Raw genomic sequence first — 19,926 nt, 5'->3', positions numbered from 1 at the left:
ATGAAAGTTTTCAATATGTGTCTGAAGTCTACGAGTACAATACAAGAATAGAATAGAATATAAATGAGTTTATTCAAATATTACATGTTTAAACTCTAGAAAAAACTGTGAGTTATTTATAATAACTGTTTACAGTTGTTTAAAATAAATTTCACTCTAACTAAAACAAATTTATAAAATACTAAAATAAAGATCTTGTTCTGTCCCCTTTCCTCGTCACGCCGTTGTATACATATATTTCGTCTTCGTCGGGTTCACAGTCACGTTCGGGAATATCTGTCACAATCGGGTTATTTTTCTTTTTCTTAGTTCATATTTAATTTTTTTTTATTATTATATATAGTTATTCTTTATGTTGAATTGATTATTTTATGTATCTTGGATCTATCTTCTGAAGTCAACCAGTTCTTTATTTCCTTCTTGAATTTCTTTATGTTTCTTAGCTCTCTTATTTCCGTAGGCACATTTGGGTACAATCTAGAAGCTAGGTATGTGCAGCTTCTCTGTCCTATTCTTTTTTCTGCCCTCTGTCTTTTATAGTTGACATTTCTTGTTCTGGTCAGGTAGTTGTGCTCTCTGATGACTAATTTTATCTTCTTCTGTTTAATATTTATTATAATTTTATTTGCATAGATTTGCCTTATATCTAATGCTTTTGATAGTTCGTAAATCTGTCTACTAGGGAATGTGAACTTCTTTCCATAAATTATTTTCAAAATATATTTTTGCAAGACATCTATGCTTCTTTTATGACAATCCAAGACACCTCCCCATCCTATGATTCCATATGAGAGTTGTGATTGCACAAGTGCGTCATAAAGTATTTGGAGATGTCTTGTGGATTGGATATCTTTTCGTATTATTCTGAATCTGTATGCAATTCCTCTTAGCTTTCTAGTCAAATAATTCATATGTTGATCCCACTTCAAATGTTGGTCTATATAAACACCAAGATATTTCGTTGAATTAGTATTCGCTATTTCCAACCTATCGTCGACTCGAAGGGTGCCCAAATTTGGAAGTCCAACTTTATTAGATGAAAAGGTTAGATATTGGGTCTTCTGTTGGTTTAGGGTGAGTTTACTTTGTTCGAACCATTTCTTTAGCATCCTGAAATCTTTTATTGTTTTCTGTTTCAGATTTTCCCAAGATGTATCTTCGTACATTACTATCATATCGTCGGCAAAACTTATAATTTCTCCAGCAGATTTTTGTTGAAATATATCATTCAGATAAATCAGGAAAAAGAGAGGCCCGAGTACTGTTCCTTGCGGAACCCCATATTTAGGTATCTTTGTTCTACTAAATTTCCCATTTATTCTTGTGATCTGTTTTCTGCCTGAAAGAAAACTGCGGAATAAGGTGTTTATTTTTCCTCTAAAGCCATGATTTGATAGTTTTTCTAATAATTTTTGATGGTCAACAGTATCGAAAGCCTTCGCCAGATCTATCACAACAGCTAGAATTGGGGTATTTTTATCTATGTTTTCATATAATTTTTCAGTCACTAATTTTATCGCATCTTCTGTTGAAACGCCCTGGCGAAACCCAAATTGACTGTTGGAAAGTATATTGTACTTATTCATAAAAGCCACCATTCGAACTTTAATTAACTTTTCAAATATTTTCGCCACAATGGATATAAGAGTAACTGGTCTGTAGTTGTTAACTTGTGTTTTATCTCCGCCTTTGTGTAATGGTTTTATTATCCCTATCTTCAAAATGTCAGGAAAACACGCTTTTTCGAAACAATTGTTGACTAAATAGGTGATAGGTTCTGATATCTCATGTTTGACTTGTTTCAAAACTTCCGAGCGAATTCCATCATGTCCAGTAGATTTTCTGGATTTGAGGCTACTTATAACTTTTTCTACTTCTTCGGAATCTGTGGGAAATAGAAAAAAAGATTCTTGTAAATGAATTTTTTCTTCTTCGAATCCTGCTGGTTCCGTTATTTCGTTGGCGTATCTCTCTCCAATACCGCTAAAATATTCATTAAATATATCGCTTATTTCCTGTTCATCTTCAACTACCCTATTTTCTTCTGTCCTTATGCATGTAATTTGTGTTTCCTTTTTCGAGGAATTTTGCACGTACCTCCACAAGGCTATAGTTTCGTTCTGATTATCCTCGATACATTTCTCAAAATATTCTTGCTTAGCTCTCAATATTGTTTTACGTAATTGTTTTTTCATTTCCGAATATTTTATTTTAAGTTCTTCATTATTAGGATTCTTTTTGAGTTTGGTATACATATTTTGTTTTTCATTTATTGTTTTCAATATTTTCGGCGTAATCCATTCCTTTTTAATCCTCTCTTTGTTTTTTATACGAATTGTGGTTGTATTTGTCTCTATTAAGTTTTTCAATATATTCAAGAAGTATTCAGTTCCCTCATTGACATCTTCAATTTCATATTAATGCTGCCAATCTTCCAGACTCAGTGCATTCTTCAATTTAAGGTAATTTGTGTATTTTTTTTCGTTCTTTAATATAATATTTTTTTCTTTTTATTTTCAGATCTACACTCAACAATATTGGATAATGATCCGTTATCAAATTATGAAGAACAAAACCTTTGATGTCCGATTCTCCCCGTTGAAAACCCTTCACGAAAAAATGATCTAGACACGATTTACTTTCAGGTCGTGTATATTTATTTATATACGATGTGAAGCCAAAGAAGTTCAATATATTTTTGTACTCTTCTACTACATGTTCATTCTCCAATAAATCAATATTTATATCTCCTGTGATAATGTGTTTTTACAATGTTTTTTATCCTCTAAGTAAAGCGCTAATTTTTCATTGAAATCAGTGATTACATATTTAGGTGACTTATATATTGCAGTTAATCTAATTCTTTCTTTGTTGTTCTGAATATTCAAATCTATAGCTGTTATTTCCCCCAGTTGTATGTTCTCATGTTCAAAATTTATATTTTCCCTCACATAAACGATTGTACCATCATTTCTATTGTATCTACCTTCATTATAGACATGCCGGTATCCATTTAATTTAAATAAATTTATGTCATCTACCACAAATGTTTCCGTCAGTATGATGTTCTAAGGATGATATCGAATAATATAGTCATTCCTTCTAGGCATACTTGTAACTCCTCAAAATTCATTTGAATACTTCTTATATGCATCTGTAGGATATCAAACATTTCATTAATCCTCCATTTATTGATTTCATCAATTTTCTCGACGACGATGGTATTATAGTCGTCATTTCGATATTGTCTAATAAAAGGGTCCATTTTGACGTTACAAATTCATCCGAATTTCAAAATTTAATTACTCGTTCCAAAAAAATTTAGTAACAACAATTATATTATTTTTTTTTACTTAATTTTTCTTATTTGTTTTATTATTATTTGTTTTATTTCGTAATATTTACTTACTTTGATGGTCTGGCTAGTTTTTTCTCTCTGATGTTGATTTATGTCTTAGGGTCATCCCCACAATCTTTTCTGGTTGGGACCTATTTTTGTTGAAAAATCCTTTTTTATGTGTGGGTAATCGAGGGGTATTGTGGGATTTCCTAGCTTCATTAATTTCTTCTTTTGATGTTATTTCTCTTGTTACTTCTTTCGACGTTGAAGTTGTCGGAATCTCCTCTCTCACATAATCACTTTCCGAATTTATACTCGGTGTATTTGGAGCACTCCTAGTTTTGTTTCGTTCGAGTCCGAAACTCTCTAATTCCTCCAAAGTGTATGATTCTTCCCCAATTATTAGTTTATTTCCTTTCAAAAATGATCTCTCTGAATATTTTGTTCTAGCTTCTCGTAAAAAGGACTTTAGCTTCTGTAGGTCCTGTCGTTGCTTCAGAGTTAGATCATTCGCAATAGCCACTCCTGTACCCTTAAGTTTTTTAAAACTTTCAAATATTATTTTCTTACTTTGATAAGAGATGAATTCTATCTTAATTGGGCTATTATCTTCTTTTCCTAATGTGTAATAATCATTTATCTCATCCGGTTCGATCTGCACATCCAATATTCGATTAATTTCACTGCAAAGGTAGTCTGCTTTCAATGGACATCCTTTATTCAAGCCAAATATGACAATATTATTTTTGTTGCAAAACTGTTCGGTTCTTTCCAGTCTTTCTTTCAAAATTTCTTTCTCTTTTTCTAAAGTCTCGTTTTTATTTTTTAGCTCTTGAATTTCCAACCGCAGTCTTACTTCTGTTGCCGAAATACAATTCTTTACTTCGTCCTTTGAGTTCTTTATTTCGTGCAGTAGATCTGTTAATGTAATATTTTCTTCTCCGTTATTTTGTGGCATCATCAATCTAGTATGTGACCGTATGGTACTCTTTATTTATTCTTGAATTTACTACCTTGTTTATCGTATCAATATGTGCCTGGATCTTACCACAAATATGGGATCAATGAATGTTCGCTCTTCTTTCTTGAACCAATTTTCACCTTTGTATGCAGAAAATTGCCAGAATCTTGAATATTTTGATGGCTTTGATTGTCCCCACTAAATGAAGAATTTTCTTATCTACGTTTCTATATTAGTTTCATAATTTTCACTCAACATAAACACTTCAAAAGTATCAATGAACCTGAGCCCGAGTTTAACACCTTGCGGCACGAGATTGTTATTTGAAACATGAAGAAACAGAAACAACTTTTATGTTGATACATTCCGTACGATCTCAGCATCAGAATCCACTCTGATCAGAGGTCTGACTACATATAACAGTTTTAAAGAAGCATTGTTAATTTGCTTATTATATTTGATATTATTAATATTGTTTTAACTAGTTATTGAACTAATAAAGAGTATTATTTTTATTACAATTAATTCATTTTATAATTCTTTTCGTGTCGCAGTACTTTTTCTGGCTTGAAAAAGTTCTTGTAAATATTCCGTTTTCTAATTTCTCTCTCACTAATTTTTTCCATCTCTTTCTGGACCAATTAATTAACAGTGTAAGTTATGTCTGCCCAATGGGCTAATGGGTTTACCCAGAGCGGAGAATTTTCCGAGTGAAGAGGGTAGGTTTCTTCCGAGGCAATGCAAAGTGAAAAGGAATTCAATTGGAGATCGAGTGTCAGAGTGACAAGTTTTGATAGGTTTCAAAGGGCTTTGCCGAGTGTCCTATTTAGTGAGTTCAGCCTCATATGAGTCTATGCAATTTTCTGGGCATGCCTTGGCAGAGATATCTAGACAAGTGTGCTCTCTAGAACAACCGATAAAACAATCTGGAGCAGCTTTTTAACGGTTTGTTAAATATGTGGACCATTTTGTCCCAAAATTTCATAAATTGTCTCAGTATGCCTAGAAGAGTGTAATACTCGACACGAGCACCTCGCGGGAAACCCAGTACAAACTTTACCTTAACTTTCAATTTTCTCTTCATTTAATTTGTATTCTGTCATTCGAGCGTAAAATTTCTCATATTGAAAAAAAAATTCTTCTTTTCCTTCATCTCTGAGAAATATCAACTAAACTTACTGAATAAAGATCTTGAACCGAATATTCCTGAAATAAATTGATGGGAGGTCATTGATCTCTATCAATTGTTGAGTAGTGTATTTGATGATGTATATATTTTTATTAGTCGAAACAGGAAAAATAGACAATATGTAAATTTTGCCATTTCCTAAGAAGTTACGTTGCAGTTGCGTTTGCATTGTGAACACCTCACGAATTTCGTCAGTATGATGTTTAATTTACGTCTTACGTTTATTGTGAACAAACATTTATCGTTTGCAATAGAGAATTAAGATAACCAAGAAATATTCCTTCATGTTTTCTGAAATATTCATCTAGTTTGACACATAAAACGGAATCATGGGGATCAATCACATTAAGATAATAATAGAACTTGTTAGAATAGGAAAACTGAATCTTCACGCCAAACAACGGTCAATATCGACTCAAGCTAACGGATTATACATATTTAGAACTTAGAAAACATGGTTTTTCATTTCGTTCATGTATTTGTATTGATATCATTTAACGTAAAAATTGTGGCCTCATCATCAGATTAGTTATAATACTCACCAAGAGGTAAGCGAACATTCGTTGTAATTCTTTCAATGTATTTTCATGCTTGGCTTGGTCTGTGTCTGCTTCCAGAATTGACGCTCTTGCTTGTGGCATCATATAAAGATGTTGCATACAAGAAGCCATGTAACATGTAGCCCCAAGATTGGTTAACCCAACATATCCACATTCTGATCTTCCATCTTCATGAGGCCAATAATCCCAAGGATATGGGGAATGTGGACCTGAATGACGAAAATATATGATAATTCCATATGTATTGCAAACCTTCATCCAGAAGATAAAAAATAATGTATCACGTGATCTATGTGCAATTCAGAAACCGATCATAATAACGCAAAAATGGACAAAAATAATTATGCTATGTTGAAACATATTATGTTGCCTACTTTTAGAATTTCTTTGATTGAAAACGCCTGATTAACGAGAAACGTGAATTTTCTTTATATTGAATATTATTTTATGCAATAAGAGTTGGAAAACAGTAGAGTGAACTCAAACGAAAATATGGATTTTTTTTTAATTAGTCATATTTATTGAATAAATTGATGTCTATGGAAAAATCGCTCTCCAATTCTAATGTCATGAATGATAAAAATTGAATTTCAAGAAATGAATACTTAAACAACAACGATATTCAAATAAATTTATACAATTTGTCAAAGATTATAGAGTAGAAAGATGGGAAACGAAGCGACTAAAGAAATGTGAGCGCTATCTGTGTGTCAAGTGTGTTTTTAAGATGATAGAACTGGTTGAAATATTAATTTGAGTGCCATTTGCAGAAACATATGAAATTTGTTCCAGATGGCCATTTTGATCGAAGAGGTTTTGAATGTTTTAATTCTCGTACCAATTTTTGTTTATCTAGCTCGTTCCGCCGAGTTCTATTTGCTGATGGTGAAAACACCAAAACATCGTTTGAAAATTATTGAATGGCGAAGAACTGTGGATCAAATAATAAAATGGATATTCCGAAATTAAGTTTCTTACTCAACTAACGAAAATGGAAGCGTAAGTATATTAAAACTCGTAACATGTAAATCGGTCATTCATTGATTTTTATTTTCAGTGTCCCAAAATGGATAAATTTTCTGGAAGTTAAGTCAATGACTTCAGCAAACACTACTGACTGCACCATGTACAGTAAATATTTTACTACAAGTCAATCGAGAACTGTTCGTCCACGTAAATTGTTGTATGCAGAAAGGATCCCTTGCATAAACGGTCCATAAAGGGGAAATTATGACCTTTATAGGACCATTCAAGGATTCTCAATTGCTACTCCTTCAGTATATTCAGAAATGAAAAGGTTTTATTGATTTTGATTTGGGAACCAGAATTGTTGTTAGGGAAGTCGAAGTTTTAAGAACCTGCTGTGTTTTGTTCATTCATTAATCAATTTGTATTATTGTATTATGTCATGAAGAGACCATATCATAAGGAAATCATATACTAACATCGTCATAAAACAATACCATACTTTTGTTTTATCGCTCAGGATGTTTGTTTTCTGGTCTCAGTCGATATTGAAATTCAATACAAGGAATAGAATTCGAATTTCGCGCCATTTATAAAACAGAAAACTGTTATTGAACGGTTTTTCTGTATTGTCAGATACAGTGACTCTATCAAACACAGTGGTGACAATTGGAAATTTAGCAAGAATATGGCGGCTTAGAAGCACAGATTTCAATGCTATGATCTCTTATTCGGAATGCGGATTGGCTCACGTCACGTCACGTGACCAAATCCGCCATATTTTTGCTAAATCGATGAAAAACGAGACCACAATTGTCGCCACTGTCTCGTTAGAGTCACTGTATTGTCAGAACGTTTTCAGCGCCATCTAATTGTCAGGCGTGTTTTCACTGGCCAAAATGTAGTCGGTTTTTAGTACTAGAGATATGAGGGCGTTTCCTATTTTTCTACTCTATAATCTTTGCAATTTGTATTCTGATTGCTGATCAATAAGTACTTAAAAAAGTTAGGAAAAGAACTTTTATCGGAGCAAACAATTTTACTGAAGAGAATTCTAATTCTGAAGGTCATCCACATTTATTTTTAATCATGATATCTTGATAATTAAATTGATTGAAGTAAAAGTTGAACATTAAAACCCGACTCTGCAATTGGATTAAGTTGAAATATCTTTTCGCCCTACTAGACTGCGAAAAAAGAAGTGGGTTGATTTTTACCTGGTTGATGTTGCTTCAACAGTTTCTCATGAAGAATTGCGTAGTTTTCAGGAGATCCCTTAACAAATTCAACTAACAGGTCGAATGCGGATGAACGTGCTCGCGCTGATTTGCACTTTGGTACGTGCCTCAATTTTGGAGTAGGCAGAGCAAAGAGAAATTCGAATACCTGAAAGCAGAATTTGTTCTCAATATTGATGCAAGTCTCCAAGATTTTATAGTTCGATTTTTTCAAACTCTGGCGATCATAGTACACTGCGCCTTTATTTCGCTTTTCATCACAAATAAGTTGTCGAAAGAACGAACCTTCATTTTCTATAAGGCTGATTAAGATCAGTGCTGCAGGATGTGAATGGCCCAGGCAATATTGATTGAGCAAGATTAAGCACAAGTTTTGTCTTTCAATGAACTAATTAGGATTGAGAACGCTGAAGGAAATCTTTTTTCATATAAAAATACCTCTTACGTCCATTGGAAAAAGAAACATTTATGATGTACTAGGTAGTCGATGGGAGAAATGCAGTAATAACAGTAAATCAGTATGTGTTAAGGGTGGGTTCATACAGAGTTACTACATAAGAACTAATATCTAAGAAAGGGACCAATTTAATTGGCAGATGGCATTCATGTATTAGCCATATGCCCCTAAGATTGGTTCCTTTCTTAGGTCATAGCGACACTGCATAAACCAACCATAAGATTATAAGCATTCGTAGCTCGGTGTGATGCAATACAGCTGCTGCATCGTGAATGAATTACTTATATCACAGCAGAGGCGCAGTGTAATTATGAACTAAAGTTAAGATTATCTTTTACCTCATTGAGAAGCTCTTGTCCAGCCTTACTTGTTTGAAAGGGAGGTTTAAATCTAATCAGATTAGTTAAAAGATTCAACAGGCCAATTAGACCATCATCGTCCACAGTCCTATGTCTAGTTTCTAAAAATTCCCTGTTCAATAAGGATTTGGCCATTTTAGCACAAAGGTTATTTATATCTATAATGCAATTTTGGGGATCTTCAATGCTCTCCTTGATTAATTCTTCAGGCAAACCATCAATGAGTCGTGAAACTAACCAGAAGTAATCTCTGCATGCGGGTCCATAAGGTTCTTTGCCATCTTCTGCAACTTGCATCTGAAATGTGATAATTCACTATACCAGAAGAAAATTTCGATAAAGAACTGTTCAAAATTGTAAGCTACAAACGACGGCTATAACTTGTTGAAAAACTAGTAACCTACTAAACTAAATGAACCTCCGATTACCGAATGAAAAAGAAAACAAATTCCACTTTTACCTTCATTCTCAATTTAAGCAAGAAAATAAATAAACAGAAGAAGTAAAAACGGAAGAAAGGGTGCTGTGAATGAAATATATTTTGGCAGTCGTCCAGCCCTTTACGAAGGATTGTGACGCAGTCGGCCAAGATTTTATTTGAGTTATTTGATTGTGGTTCTACACTAACTAGGAACCCCGCCAATTTTCGCTTCACCTTTTGGCCTAAAAGCTCAAAATACGGTAGCTTATCGCCTATAGGATATTTGAAACAACAACTAAGTAATGTAAAGAATGTAATGTAATAGATCTGTATCAAACATCTCCATCGGACAATGACTTGAAATCTTAGAAGGATCTCCTACCCACTAGCCTAGATATTAAAATGGTATAAAATATCCATAAAAATGAATGGAAACGAAAAGGATGCTCATCAACGCTCATCTGAAACACGAGGAGTAAAAGTAATACAAATTTTGCTTTTAGAAAATGCTTCTGCGTTCGAAGTTTCTTTGCCAGATGCAGTTTTTCAAACAGTAATGTTGCAACAATATTATTTTGTTATTCATTTTCTACAAACCATTTTTTTCTCCAATATTATTGGAAGAAACTTTGAGAAAAATTTCGATTTTTTTTTTCGGTACCAGGTACAGGAGTTTGCAAGAAATCAAGAGTTTTCAAATGCGACAATGACTATGGACATGCCATAAACCTCTGGAATATTTTTTGCGAATTTCAGTTGAATATCTTGAGAAATGAAGATCCATGAAGACAAAATTCAAATTCCACCACAGCATATCTTGAAAACGAAACTTTTGCGAAGCTTTTTTTATCAAATTTTTATTTTCGATTTTATACAAGAATCATCAATTGATTTGGACCTCAAATTCAGGAACTCAATTATAAGTGGGTGGAATTGGCCATACTCTAAAGAGGAACACATGGAACTTGTTGCATGTGTTAGAATGCATATAAATATTCATTTCTTCGAGTAAAACGTACCTCATTTTTTGTAGGTCTCATATTTTCTGCAATTTCCAGAAAAAGAAGGAGTTTCACTAACATAGGTGCCACTAAAGTGAATTCTGGATTGTTTGATGTAGCTGGAATGCCCAAACACAATTTATAAATAGCTGAACAAGTTTCTCTCCTCACCGCTGGCTCCGGATCTTCCAAAACCTGATAAAAAAAATACATTTTATAAATACAGGGTATTTTTAACTACACTGAATGTTGTTGTCGAATGAAACATATCTACATTGGTAACTTAAGATGATTTTATAGGCCTGATCATCCCGAAATATTTCCGGAAACTGATCTAAAAAAGATATTGAGCATTGAATTCTGCGTCGAATAGGATCAAGAGCGTTTTTTGCACCACCCATTTCAATTAAACAATTAAATTTTCGATCATCGACGGAAATGTGAGCTGTGATACTTAAAAATTACACAAATATTAAAACTGTATAGTCTAAGATCCTACTGCAGAATTACTACGTTCATTACTTACAGAGACAAACACACATTTTCACATACGTTTATGGATAGGAGAATACACTGATAACACCGCAGCCTGTCAAAAGTGGCCGCAAGTAATTTTAATTGAATTAATGTTAATCAATATTCCAAGAGAAATTTCGTTCACTCCGTTTCGAAATAAAATATCAACCACATCATAACAATGCATGTAAAGAATACTAAAATCCATAGCTGCCGTTGCACACTCGGCCGCAACTACCTCGCAGCCAGGTGTAAGCAGGTAACATTTCGATGTATTTCTACGTTCATGACGTACACGGATGTTTCTGATATCAAATTAAAGCTAATTTTTTTCGAATAGGATGATGTATGGCTGCCTGTGAAAAAATAGCCGCAAGTTAGGTCTGCCACCTGTTAAAATAGCGAGTTATCCGAAATATAGTAAGAGAGAGTTAGATTCATTTCGCACCATCGGGTTCTTACCCGATGTTCCGAATTATATCTACTGATATTATGGGATCTTTCACACATGTTCCGGTTTAGTTTCGCACTGGAAAACAACCAGATTGCACTTTCGGCGGCGCTTATCGTCACGAGATTTTCATCCATTCGATATTGCTCAATGCTACTAAGTATCACTGTTTAAAGTTTAGTGCGGAGAATAAATGGTTGGCTTCTTCTGGATGGTGCCCTGAAACCAACATGGTTTTTGGGAAGTTCAACTCCGATACAAGTTGAAAATGTATCAACACATTTTCAGATGATGAAAAAAACTCTGATTGTGACGACGATAGTGACAACTGCGATTGTGAAAGCAGCGACGAATCGGACTTGGACTAGAAAATGTAATACACTGATATAAAATATAACTTGATTCAAGAGACTGATTTTGAAGAAACACGAAAAAAATTTTTCAGATCTAATTACATTTGTACTTGATGGATAAATTATTTTTTATTATAAAATAAACCTCTTAATACTTTGAGTTTTTTTCATAATATTCATTACGTAATTATAATTTTGTAAATGTTAAGTCGGCTGGCATCAATCATCCTTATCTAACAAGTGGAGTTGCGCGCCATCTCTTTCACTTTATTTCAGATATCTCGCTATTTTAACAGATGGCAGACCTAACTTGCGGCCATTTTTTCACAGGCAGCCATACATCATCCTATTCGAAAAAAATTAGCTTTAATTTGATATCAAAAACATCCGTGTACGTCATGAACGTAGAAATACATCGAAATGTTACCTGCTTACACCTGGCTGCGAGGTAGTTGCGGCCCAGTGTGCAACGGCAGCTATGGATTTTAGTATTCTTTACATGCATTGCTATGATGTGGATGATATTTTATTTCAAAACGGAGTAAACGAAATTTCTCTTGGAATATTGATTAACATTAATTTAATTAAAATTACTTGCGGCCACTTTTGACAGGCTGCGGTGTTATCAGTGTATTCTCCTATCCATAAACGTATGTAAAAATGTGTGTTTGTCTCTGTACTCAATGAACGTAGTAATTCTGCAGCGGGATTGACAGATTTATACTGTCAATCCAGCCAAAATGAAGTATAGCAAACAGTCGCATATTTTAAACAATGGTTCACTTTTCACTAAACTAACGACATAGCAATAGTATAGAAAATATGAATTATGTTTTTCATTAATGCTCTCTTAGGAGTTTTCTTGATTTCATCATCCTCCTTTATAACCTCCACACACAGAATACACTTGTCCGTCATTTTTAATCACACCGAGCACAAAAAAAATTTTCATTATGTAAAATGTATCAAGTCCAAGACCAGCCGGTCTCTAACATGCATTGAAATAAACATGGAATGAAGTAATAGTACATCGTGAAGTCATTTGAAACTAACCTTGCGAATATATTATGTAGCTTATAAGTAAAAACGATCCATTAAATATACCTGTATTGATTCAGAATTTAAATTTTGTAGTTAGTTGCAAAAGACAATACAACGTAATTGTGAGCCATAAAAAATAGGTAAATCCACGAGGAGGATAATACAAGAAATAAAGAATAAACTAATCTTTACCAAGACCTGCTACTGAAACAATCGGCCACTCTGAAATACATCCCTAATTTCGCGTACCAGATAAAAAAAAATAACCATGGGTCATGAATATGAATATGACTTATAATTTTTCTTAGGGCTACTTCTCCTGTGACTGAAAAGACCCAACCGTGACCTACAGATCCTTCCACACTCCGGGCATGGATAGTCACCAACTAGATCTGGCCGCCGCTGTATTCTTCTCGAGTCTCCATTATAACTGTGGACCAAAGACCTCCACTGTGAAATGTCTAACGCTAGTTGTTCCCAGTTATGATAGGCATTATTTTAGGGATTGATGCAGTATATACTTAACCGCTCATACTGGCCTCCTGGTTTCAAAGTTCCCTCTGTGAATTCGCCATACAGAGCTATTTTGGGGAGTCTTGTGTGTCTTGCATCCTCATAATGTGGCTGCTCGATCTGAGTCGGGCCCTCGCTACTTGAGTCTCAATTGTTATACAACTCGCGCATTGCAAGACTTCTGCATTCGAAATTTTGTGGAACCATCTGATGTGCATCATTTGTGATGACGTTGTTGCGTTTGTTCAAGCTGTTTAATGTGCCGCCTGTAGGGCCTCCAGCTTTCGATTCCGTAAAGAAGCGTTGGGAGAACCATTGCTTTGTAAACAGTTCCCAGATTGAGAACGTGCTTTAGAAACACTCTGTCCTTTAGCTTCCAGAATGCCCGTGATGCCGAATTGATACGGTTGTGTATTTCCGTGTATAGGTTAGCCCTAGTATTTATGAAGCTTCCCAAGTATTTGTACTGCTCGACCTGGATCATTTCCTCTCGTCAGTACAGTATAGCACTGAATTATTTATTCAGACTACGACAAGGATAGAGAGTCCACAAAAAGTTAAGACTGTCAGAGCTGTCGAGATCCCTTGATGTGTCCTTGACGATGGGGGTATGGGATATAACCAGATGAGAACCATATTCCATAATACAACAAGAATTCGATTAAAGGAATAATTTTGATTTTTTTATTATTAGCTGCTTTACGTGAAATATATTTTTTTTTATTTTTCATCTCTTCTTTTCAATTTGTTTGTCGTTTGGTTAGTGGAAATAGTAAACGGCTGTGTTCGGAACATTTTTTTTTGATAATTAATTTTGACCTTGGGATACGTAAGCTTTCATATTTTTGATTACCACAGTTCACTTTTCATATGTTCGAAAGTGACCTCTCAAAATTTAATTCTTTTGAAATTTTGGCAGGTACTAACAAAATACGCTCTTGATCTCATTCGACGCAAAATTCAATGTTGAATTACTTCAAAAAAAAAGGAAAGCCTAGGATTTTAATATTGGGACATATCTGAAGCTATTCCTGCAATGAATTCCTTGGTTGTAATTTTTCCATAATTGGTCGATTTTAGTGTCTAACGCTATTGGCCTATAGATGATAGCCTTGAAAAGGAAGAAACGAAGACTTATACCAGCAAATCATGATGTGATGACGAATAAAACTATGTATTCATTTCATGAGAAACAAAGTCATAACATAATATTCCTTCTAGGAAAATGTGATCAATTGCTTCCTAGTTCTGAGACTGTGAATAGCACGAATCTGTATATCTCTATTTCATGACTACGATTCATAACGTACAAATTAGATATTTAAGGAAAAATATTATTTTTTCAAACGGAATGACAAATGAAAGGTTCCCTCACTCTTAGAAACCTACAATTAGAAAACAAAAAGGCTCAACCCGTAAAATTTATGTGGTAATGTATATTTACCAATCTTTTCAACCACGTGGAGAAATTTGGCATGGTGAAAAGTGCTTCTTGTGCTTCTTCACTGGAATGCAACCACGATACTAAAAGACCTAACGCATAGTGTACTACTTGAGATCTTCCCCATAGCCCTGTTTTGTATTGATTGAGATCTTTCGGTAAAGATGCTTCCTCAAGAATACTAGTCAATTGCGGCAAAGTTGTTTTTACATCCATCATACTTATCATTGCCTGAAAAAAAAAAGATACAACAAGAATAAGTGGAATCCTGAAACTAATTCACTTACTTCGTTGAGGTTTGGTATCACAACTTTTTCGGTTCTTGTTTGTCTCATTTCAGAAATCCACTGTTCAACTCCGAGTTGGTACAAAGTCTTCAACAAAGATGCTAAGCAGTCTTGCTGCCATTCACACCCATCCCCTCCGTCTCTCTGTAGAACACCTATGAATAAAATATACAAACATTGATAACAACATCCTCGTTACAAATAAGCACGAAAATTATTATTTAAAGATGAAGCCTTTGCTACTTCATATTTTTGAAATATATTATATGAATGAAATGTTTCATGTTGCAAATGAACTGTTTCAGCAATATAACTGAGACGCTTCAATGTTTACTGGGTAGATGCTAATTCCCTCATCTCTGTTGAATGTTATTCATATCCATATCGCTATCACTATCAATTCTTGATTGAAATGAACACTAATATTCAAACCACGTTTTTAATTCACTCGTGAAATCTAGCATATTTCTAAAGGCCGTGTACACCGACTAATTTGAGGCGAGATTAACGTTAATACTGGATTATTTCTCAGATTTCTATAGCAGTTACCATGGCAATCATGGAATTAACGTTAATCCTGTCTTAAATAAGTCGATGTCGGTTTTAAAGAATCAATTTGACAATAGTTGACAGTTACCGCCAGTTTTTATCGAATCCTGGCTCTCGAAATTGATTAATCGCCAATGTCGTATTTGTTTCTATGAGACAAAAAGGTCGGACGAAAAGTATCTGATGCGGACGAAAAATATTTGCCATCAAAAATAGTCGACTTTTCGTTCGGGAATTAGTACGTAAAATGTCATTTTATGTTGAGGTCGACGAAAATAGTTATTTATGTACCATAGACTGTCTATTACAGCTGAGTTTGCAAATTGATAGCCGAGGCGCAGCCGAGGATAGCAAGCAGGCGAGACAATATAGACAGTTTTTTGCCAAGGTGCATGTTACATTTTTTCGTCGACCTCACATACTTTTGTGAAAGTAAGAAGTTATCCGATTCATGGCCTCATCAAGGTGTCCGCAGCGAATTCCAATGATGTTTTTCCACATTGAAATCAAAATAACAACAAAGATTCTGATTATGAAGAAAACAGATTCAAGGGATTTCCAAACGTAACTAAAAAAACCAAAAACAACCAAAACACCAACTCAAATAATAAATATAAACTCAAACCCAAAGCATAAAAATATCAACACATCAAAAACAACAAACATTGATTATTCTATAAAGATGAAAGGAATTCAAAATACTGAATTATCTCAACCTGTTTCATATAATGGTAAACAGTGAAAAAATAAAAGACTGAATGCAAATGTCCGATTTATAGAATACGAAGAATTCAATAAACACCTATGAATTACTGAAGAGATAGTTGGACACAAAAAAACATACTCCGTAGTGACTGCTGGTATAGAAAACAATATTAACGATGAAGAACTCAGTAAATTCTTGACAGAAAACAATCTAGATCACATATACTGCAGAAAAATAATATCTCGGCAATTCAAGTCTCCAACAACTTGATACGTCTCATCACAGGTTCTGAAGAATTATTAATTATTATGGATTATTCTACAATCATCGTCATTATTCGGTATATCCAAGTAATCCTCCAGAACCAACTTGAATTTCATGCAACATCTGTCTCAAATTCGACCACAATATACGAAATGTCATGGGCCACACAAACCTACCATGTGTAAATACGATCAACCACCAAATGTTCAACATGTGGCGACGAAAATCACCAGGCTTGGTCTTAAAAAGGCCCACGATATCCGGAAAAACCTATAAAGGTTGTCACAAATGCTAGTATTAAGCCACTCAACAGAAAATCGAGAGACATCCAAGAATCCACAAAAAAAATACATTCCTCAGTCACCATACACAATATCATACTAAACACATATATCAGGAAACTAAACAAACCAAAGAATTCAAATAGAGGTAAAAGAATGTATATAAAAACTGAAGAAAATGAATATAACGTACACACAACAACGGTATTATCGGGGAATATACTCATGTTCGGTTTAGAAGATCCTGAAGCAGATTCTCCAACAGAACCAGCCAGTCACCAGCCAAAAAAACAGGCAAATTCAAGTCTAAGATCAAGTTACTGTGCAACAATATGAACAGCTATATCCCTAACTAACACTTGATCAATCATTATAAAGAGAAAAACAATATCAAATGCGCCATGTTTGTAGAGACAAAAATCAGAGACGATAAGGAATTCAAATACCTGGACTGGTTATTCTTAACCAAATCGTGGAGAAGGATGAGAGAGCTATTGGTGGAAGTTTGGTAAAATGCCCCAGCCTGAACATGGGAAAACACAACCCCCCCTTCAATCAATAACCGGAATAATGAAACCCTACTCTCCACTCTAGCTTTCAAAGATGATAATCTACATATCTTTCTGATATATGTCCACCCATGGTATGAAATAGAAGAAAATACATATATTCACGAAAGCTGTGCAGTCCAAGTACGCATTAATTGTTGGAGATTTTCATGTGAACAAGGTGAAAAAAAAACAAATATATAATTTCCTTCAAAACAGCCCCTTCATACAGTTACCGACTATGCCCACATTCTGAAAGGATAACGGTCCAGATACTACGCCAGACATCATAATGCACACCTCCAACCTGAAAAATAATGTGACAGAAGTTGAACTTATCCCGGATTTAGGGTCTTATCACCTGGCAATGCTGATAGAACTAGATCTAGAAAAACCAACACAGGGTGCAACAGAGAGCTTCGCTTCAACAAGTGTAACATAAAGAGAGTGAACATAATAATGGAAGAAAAAGGATGCACAAAAACAGTAGCGAAGGAGAACACGGAGCCACCAGCCACCCTATGACTATCTTGATCTCGAACACCCAAAATGCTACTTTGAAGAATTTTAAAACATCGGCTATCAGCCTGGATATAAATAAAGCTGATATTTCCTTAACTTTACATATTCAATGAAAAAATCACAGCGAGAGCACCATCCATTTGATTAAAAAAAAAAAGATATGTGTCAAAGCTAGAAATGTCAGCTCTAGATTATGAAAGATAAGTTGGATACTTTTTTAAAGATAAACGCTCATAAGTCAAAAATAAAAAATCACAGACCCACTTTGACCCATATTTTTGTGAATGTCTTTTGAAGCTCTATTCAAATATTCAATAATATTTAGCGTGTTACATTTGATAAATCATGACATTTTGTCACCACCTTGTATATAATTCATTTTCTTTTAAAACTTAATCAAAAAAATAAAGTTCGAAAGAGCATGAACAACTTTTAAGTGAAATTTTCTTTTAGCTATTATACTTTCACAGATAAAAGGGGATGAGGAATTTCGAACGGGCCACCCGGTACACCTCAAGGCTTTCCACTTTCACCGTTACTATAATATTCGCCTTGCAAAATAAGCGATACGCCCTCTAGTGGCAGCCATAATAACCCGAATATGGCCCGAATATGTATCCATAGAAATCGGGCACTAGGATCACCTAAATTCGAATGATTATATATACAGTTAATTAAATTTACTAAGCGAAAAATCCTTATATTCACTTCTAGTCTATTCAAACAACAAAACACGCATCCAAACTGAACACTCAAAAACCGATTAATTTTTGAGGTTATAAAAACATAATAATAAGAGCCATACTATAGTTCCGTAACTGCTGATCCTAGCGCTGCAATCTTATTTTGCAACGCCAATACACTACGATATGTTCTACAGACGACATCATTTTGATATCCCATGAGAAAAAGTTGACGAAATGTATGGAACAACTAGAGGAACTAATGAAAAATCCCAGTTCATGATCTTCAATCTTGAAATATCAAAAGATGATCCCATTAACAATCTAACAAGAAAATTTCCTACAACAATTTTTACGAAAAGAAGACTTGAATGTGAATTTATTAATATTGTTGTTTTTTTGTGGAATGCATGTAATATACTGAGCTGAAGGACTAAGGTCAATGGCTCTTGTCTATGACAATAAAGAACAGTTCTCTCTCTCTTCCTAAATAAAAATATGCCCATAAACCTACATTCAGAAATGGATATTTCTGAATAGTTTTCGTCGCCATAACAGAATATATTGTGTACTCTTATAACAAGTGATAAAATAAATCTGAGATTGCCTATTATTATTATCAACTATTTTATCTACATCAAAGCAATAAAGACAAAATCAACATTATTAAGAAAATAAAAAATTGGATAAACAGCAAGTTACGCCCACTTTGGTATGTGTTCGTAAATAGACATAATTTCATATGCCATCACGATTGGAGATGGACATAGATACATTAGAATTTTGTTTTTGTTAAATTCAAGCAAGCACTGCCAACGCACAAGTGCAAACTTTGGTTGGAAGCAAATGTTTACTTTCATTTTGAGTGGATGTGTATAATGCTTATATTACTATTGTATATTTATTTATTATTAATAAACGCCGATAAATGTCACATGCTCTTGTTGTTATGGATTGAATAATAGCGACACCTTTGTCATTTCATAAATTAGATAATTCTCTGGAAAGTTTTATCATTTGAATCCTGATCAAAATGGAATTAAATTTTGTATACAATATGTAGGTTATGAATGTTTATCCATTCGAACTTTCCTCTCATGAATAAACATTCATTTGACTCATTTGTATAAATAACTATTATTATACTGATTGACATTTGAATAGTCCTTGATATTGATGGCTTCATTTTTAATTTCGCTCAATGAGTAAGTCCAATGTCCGTTTTCGTGAAACACACTATACGAATACTAAAACTTTTCGAAAATGTAACTATTTTCAT

At 34.0% G+C, this 19,926-nt stretch overlaps 1 protein-coding gene across 4 annotated transcripts in view; it reads right to left on the bottom strand.

Annotated features, from left to right (window-relative positions):
• The window catches only part of LOC123307709 (ubiquitin carboxyl-terminal hydrolase 34), a 177,075-nt gene that overhangs the window by 75,174 nt on the left and 81,975 nt on the right, over nucleotides 1-19,926 (bottom strand). For all 4 annotated transcript variants that reach the window (XM_044890118.1, XM_044890121.1, XM_044890119.1 and 1 more), the window contains 6 exons: nucleotides 15,095-15,249; nucleotides 14,811-15,038; nucleotides 10,511-10,687; nucleotides 9,050-9,367; nucleotides 8,234-8,402; nucleotides 6,033-6,259 (listed from right to left, as the gene is read on the bottom strand). In XM_044890118.1, the coding sequence (XP_044746053.1) occupies nucleotides 6,033-6,259; nucleotides 8,234-8,402; nucleotides 9,050-9,367; nucleotides 10,511-10,687; nucleotides 14,811-15,038; nucleotides 15,095-15,249 (1,274 nt within the window). The remainder of the gene's footprint in view (nucleotides 1-6,032; nucleotides 6,260-8,233; nucleotides 8,403-9,049; nucleotides 9,368-10,510; nucleotides 10,688-14,810; nucleotides 15,039-15,094; nucleotides 15,250-19,926) is intronic.

This window comes from Coccinella septempunctata, chromosome 2 (assembly GCF_907165205.1).
Source record: "Coccinella septempunctata chromosome 2, icCocSept1.1, whole genome shotgun sequence".
NCBI classification, from domain to species: Eukaryota; Metazoa; Arthropoda; class Insecta; order Coleoptera; family Coccinellidae; genus Coccinella; species Coccinella septempunctata.
The sequence above is the reverse complement of the archived record's forward strand: the minus strand, read 5'-3'. Positions and strand labels throughout refer to the sequence as shown.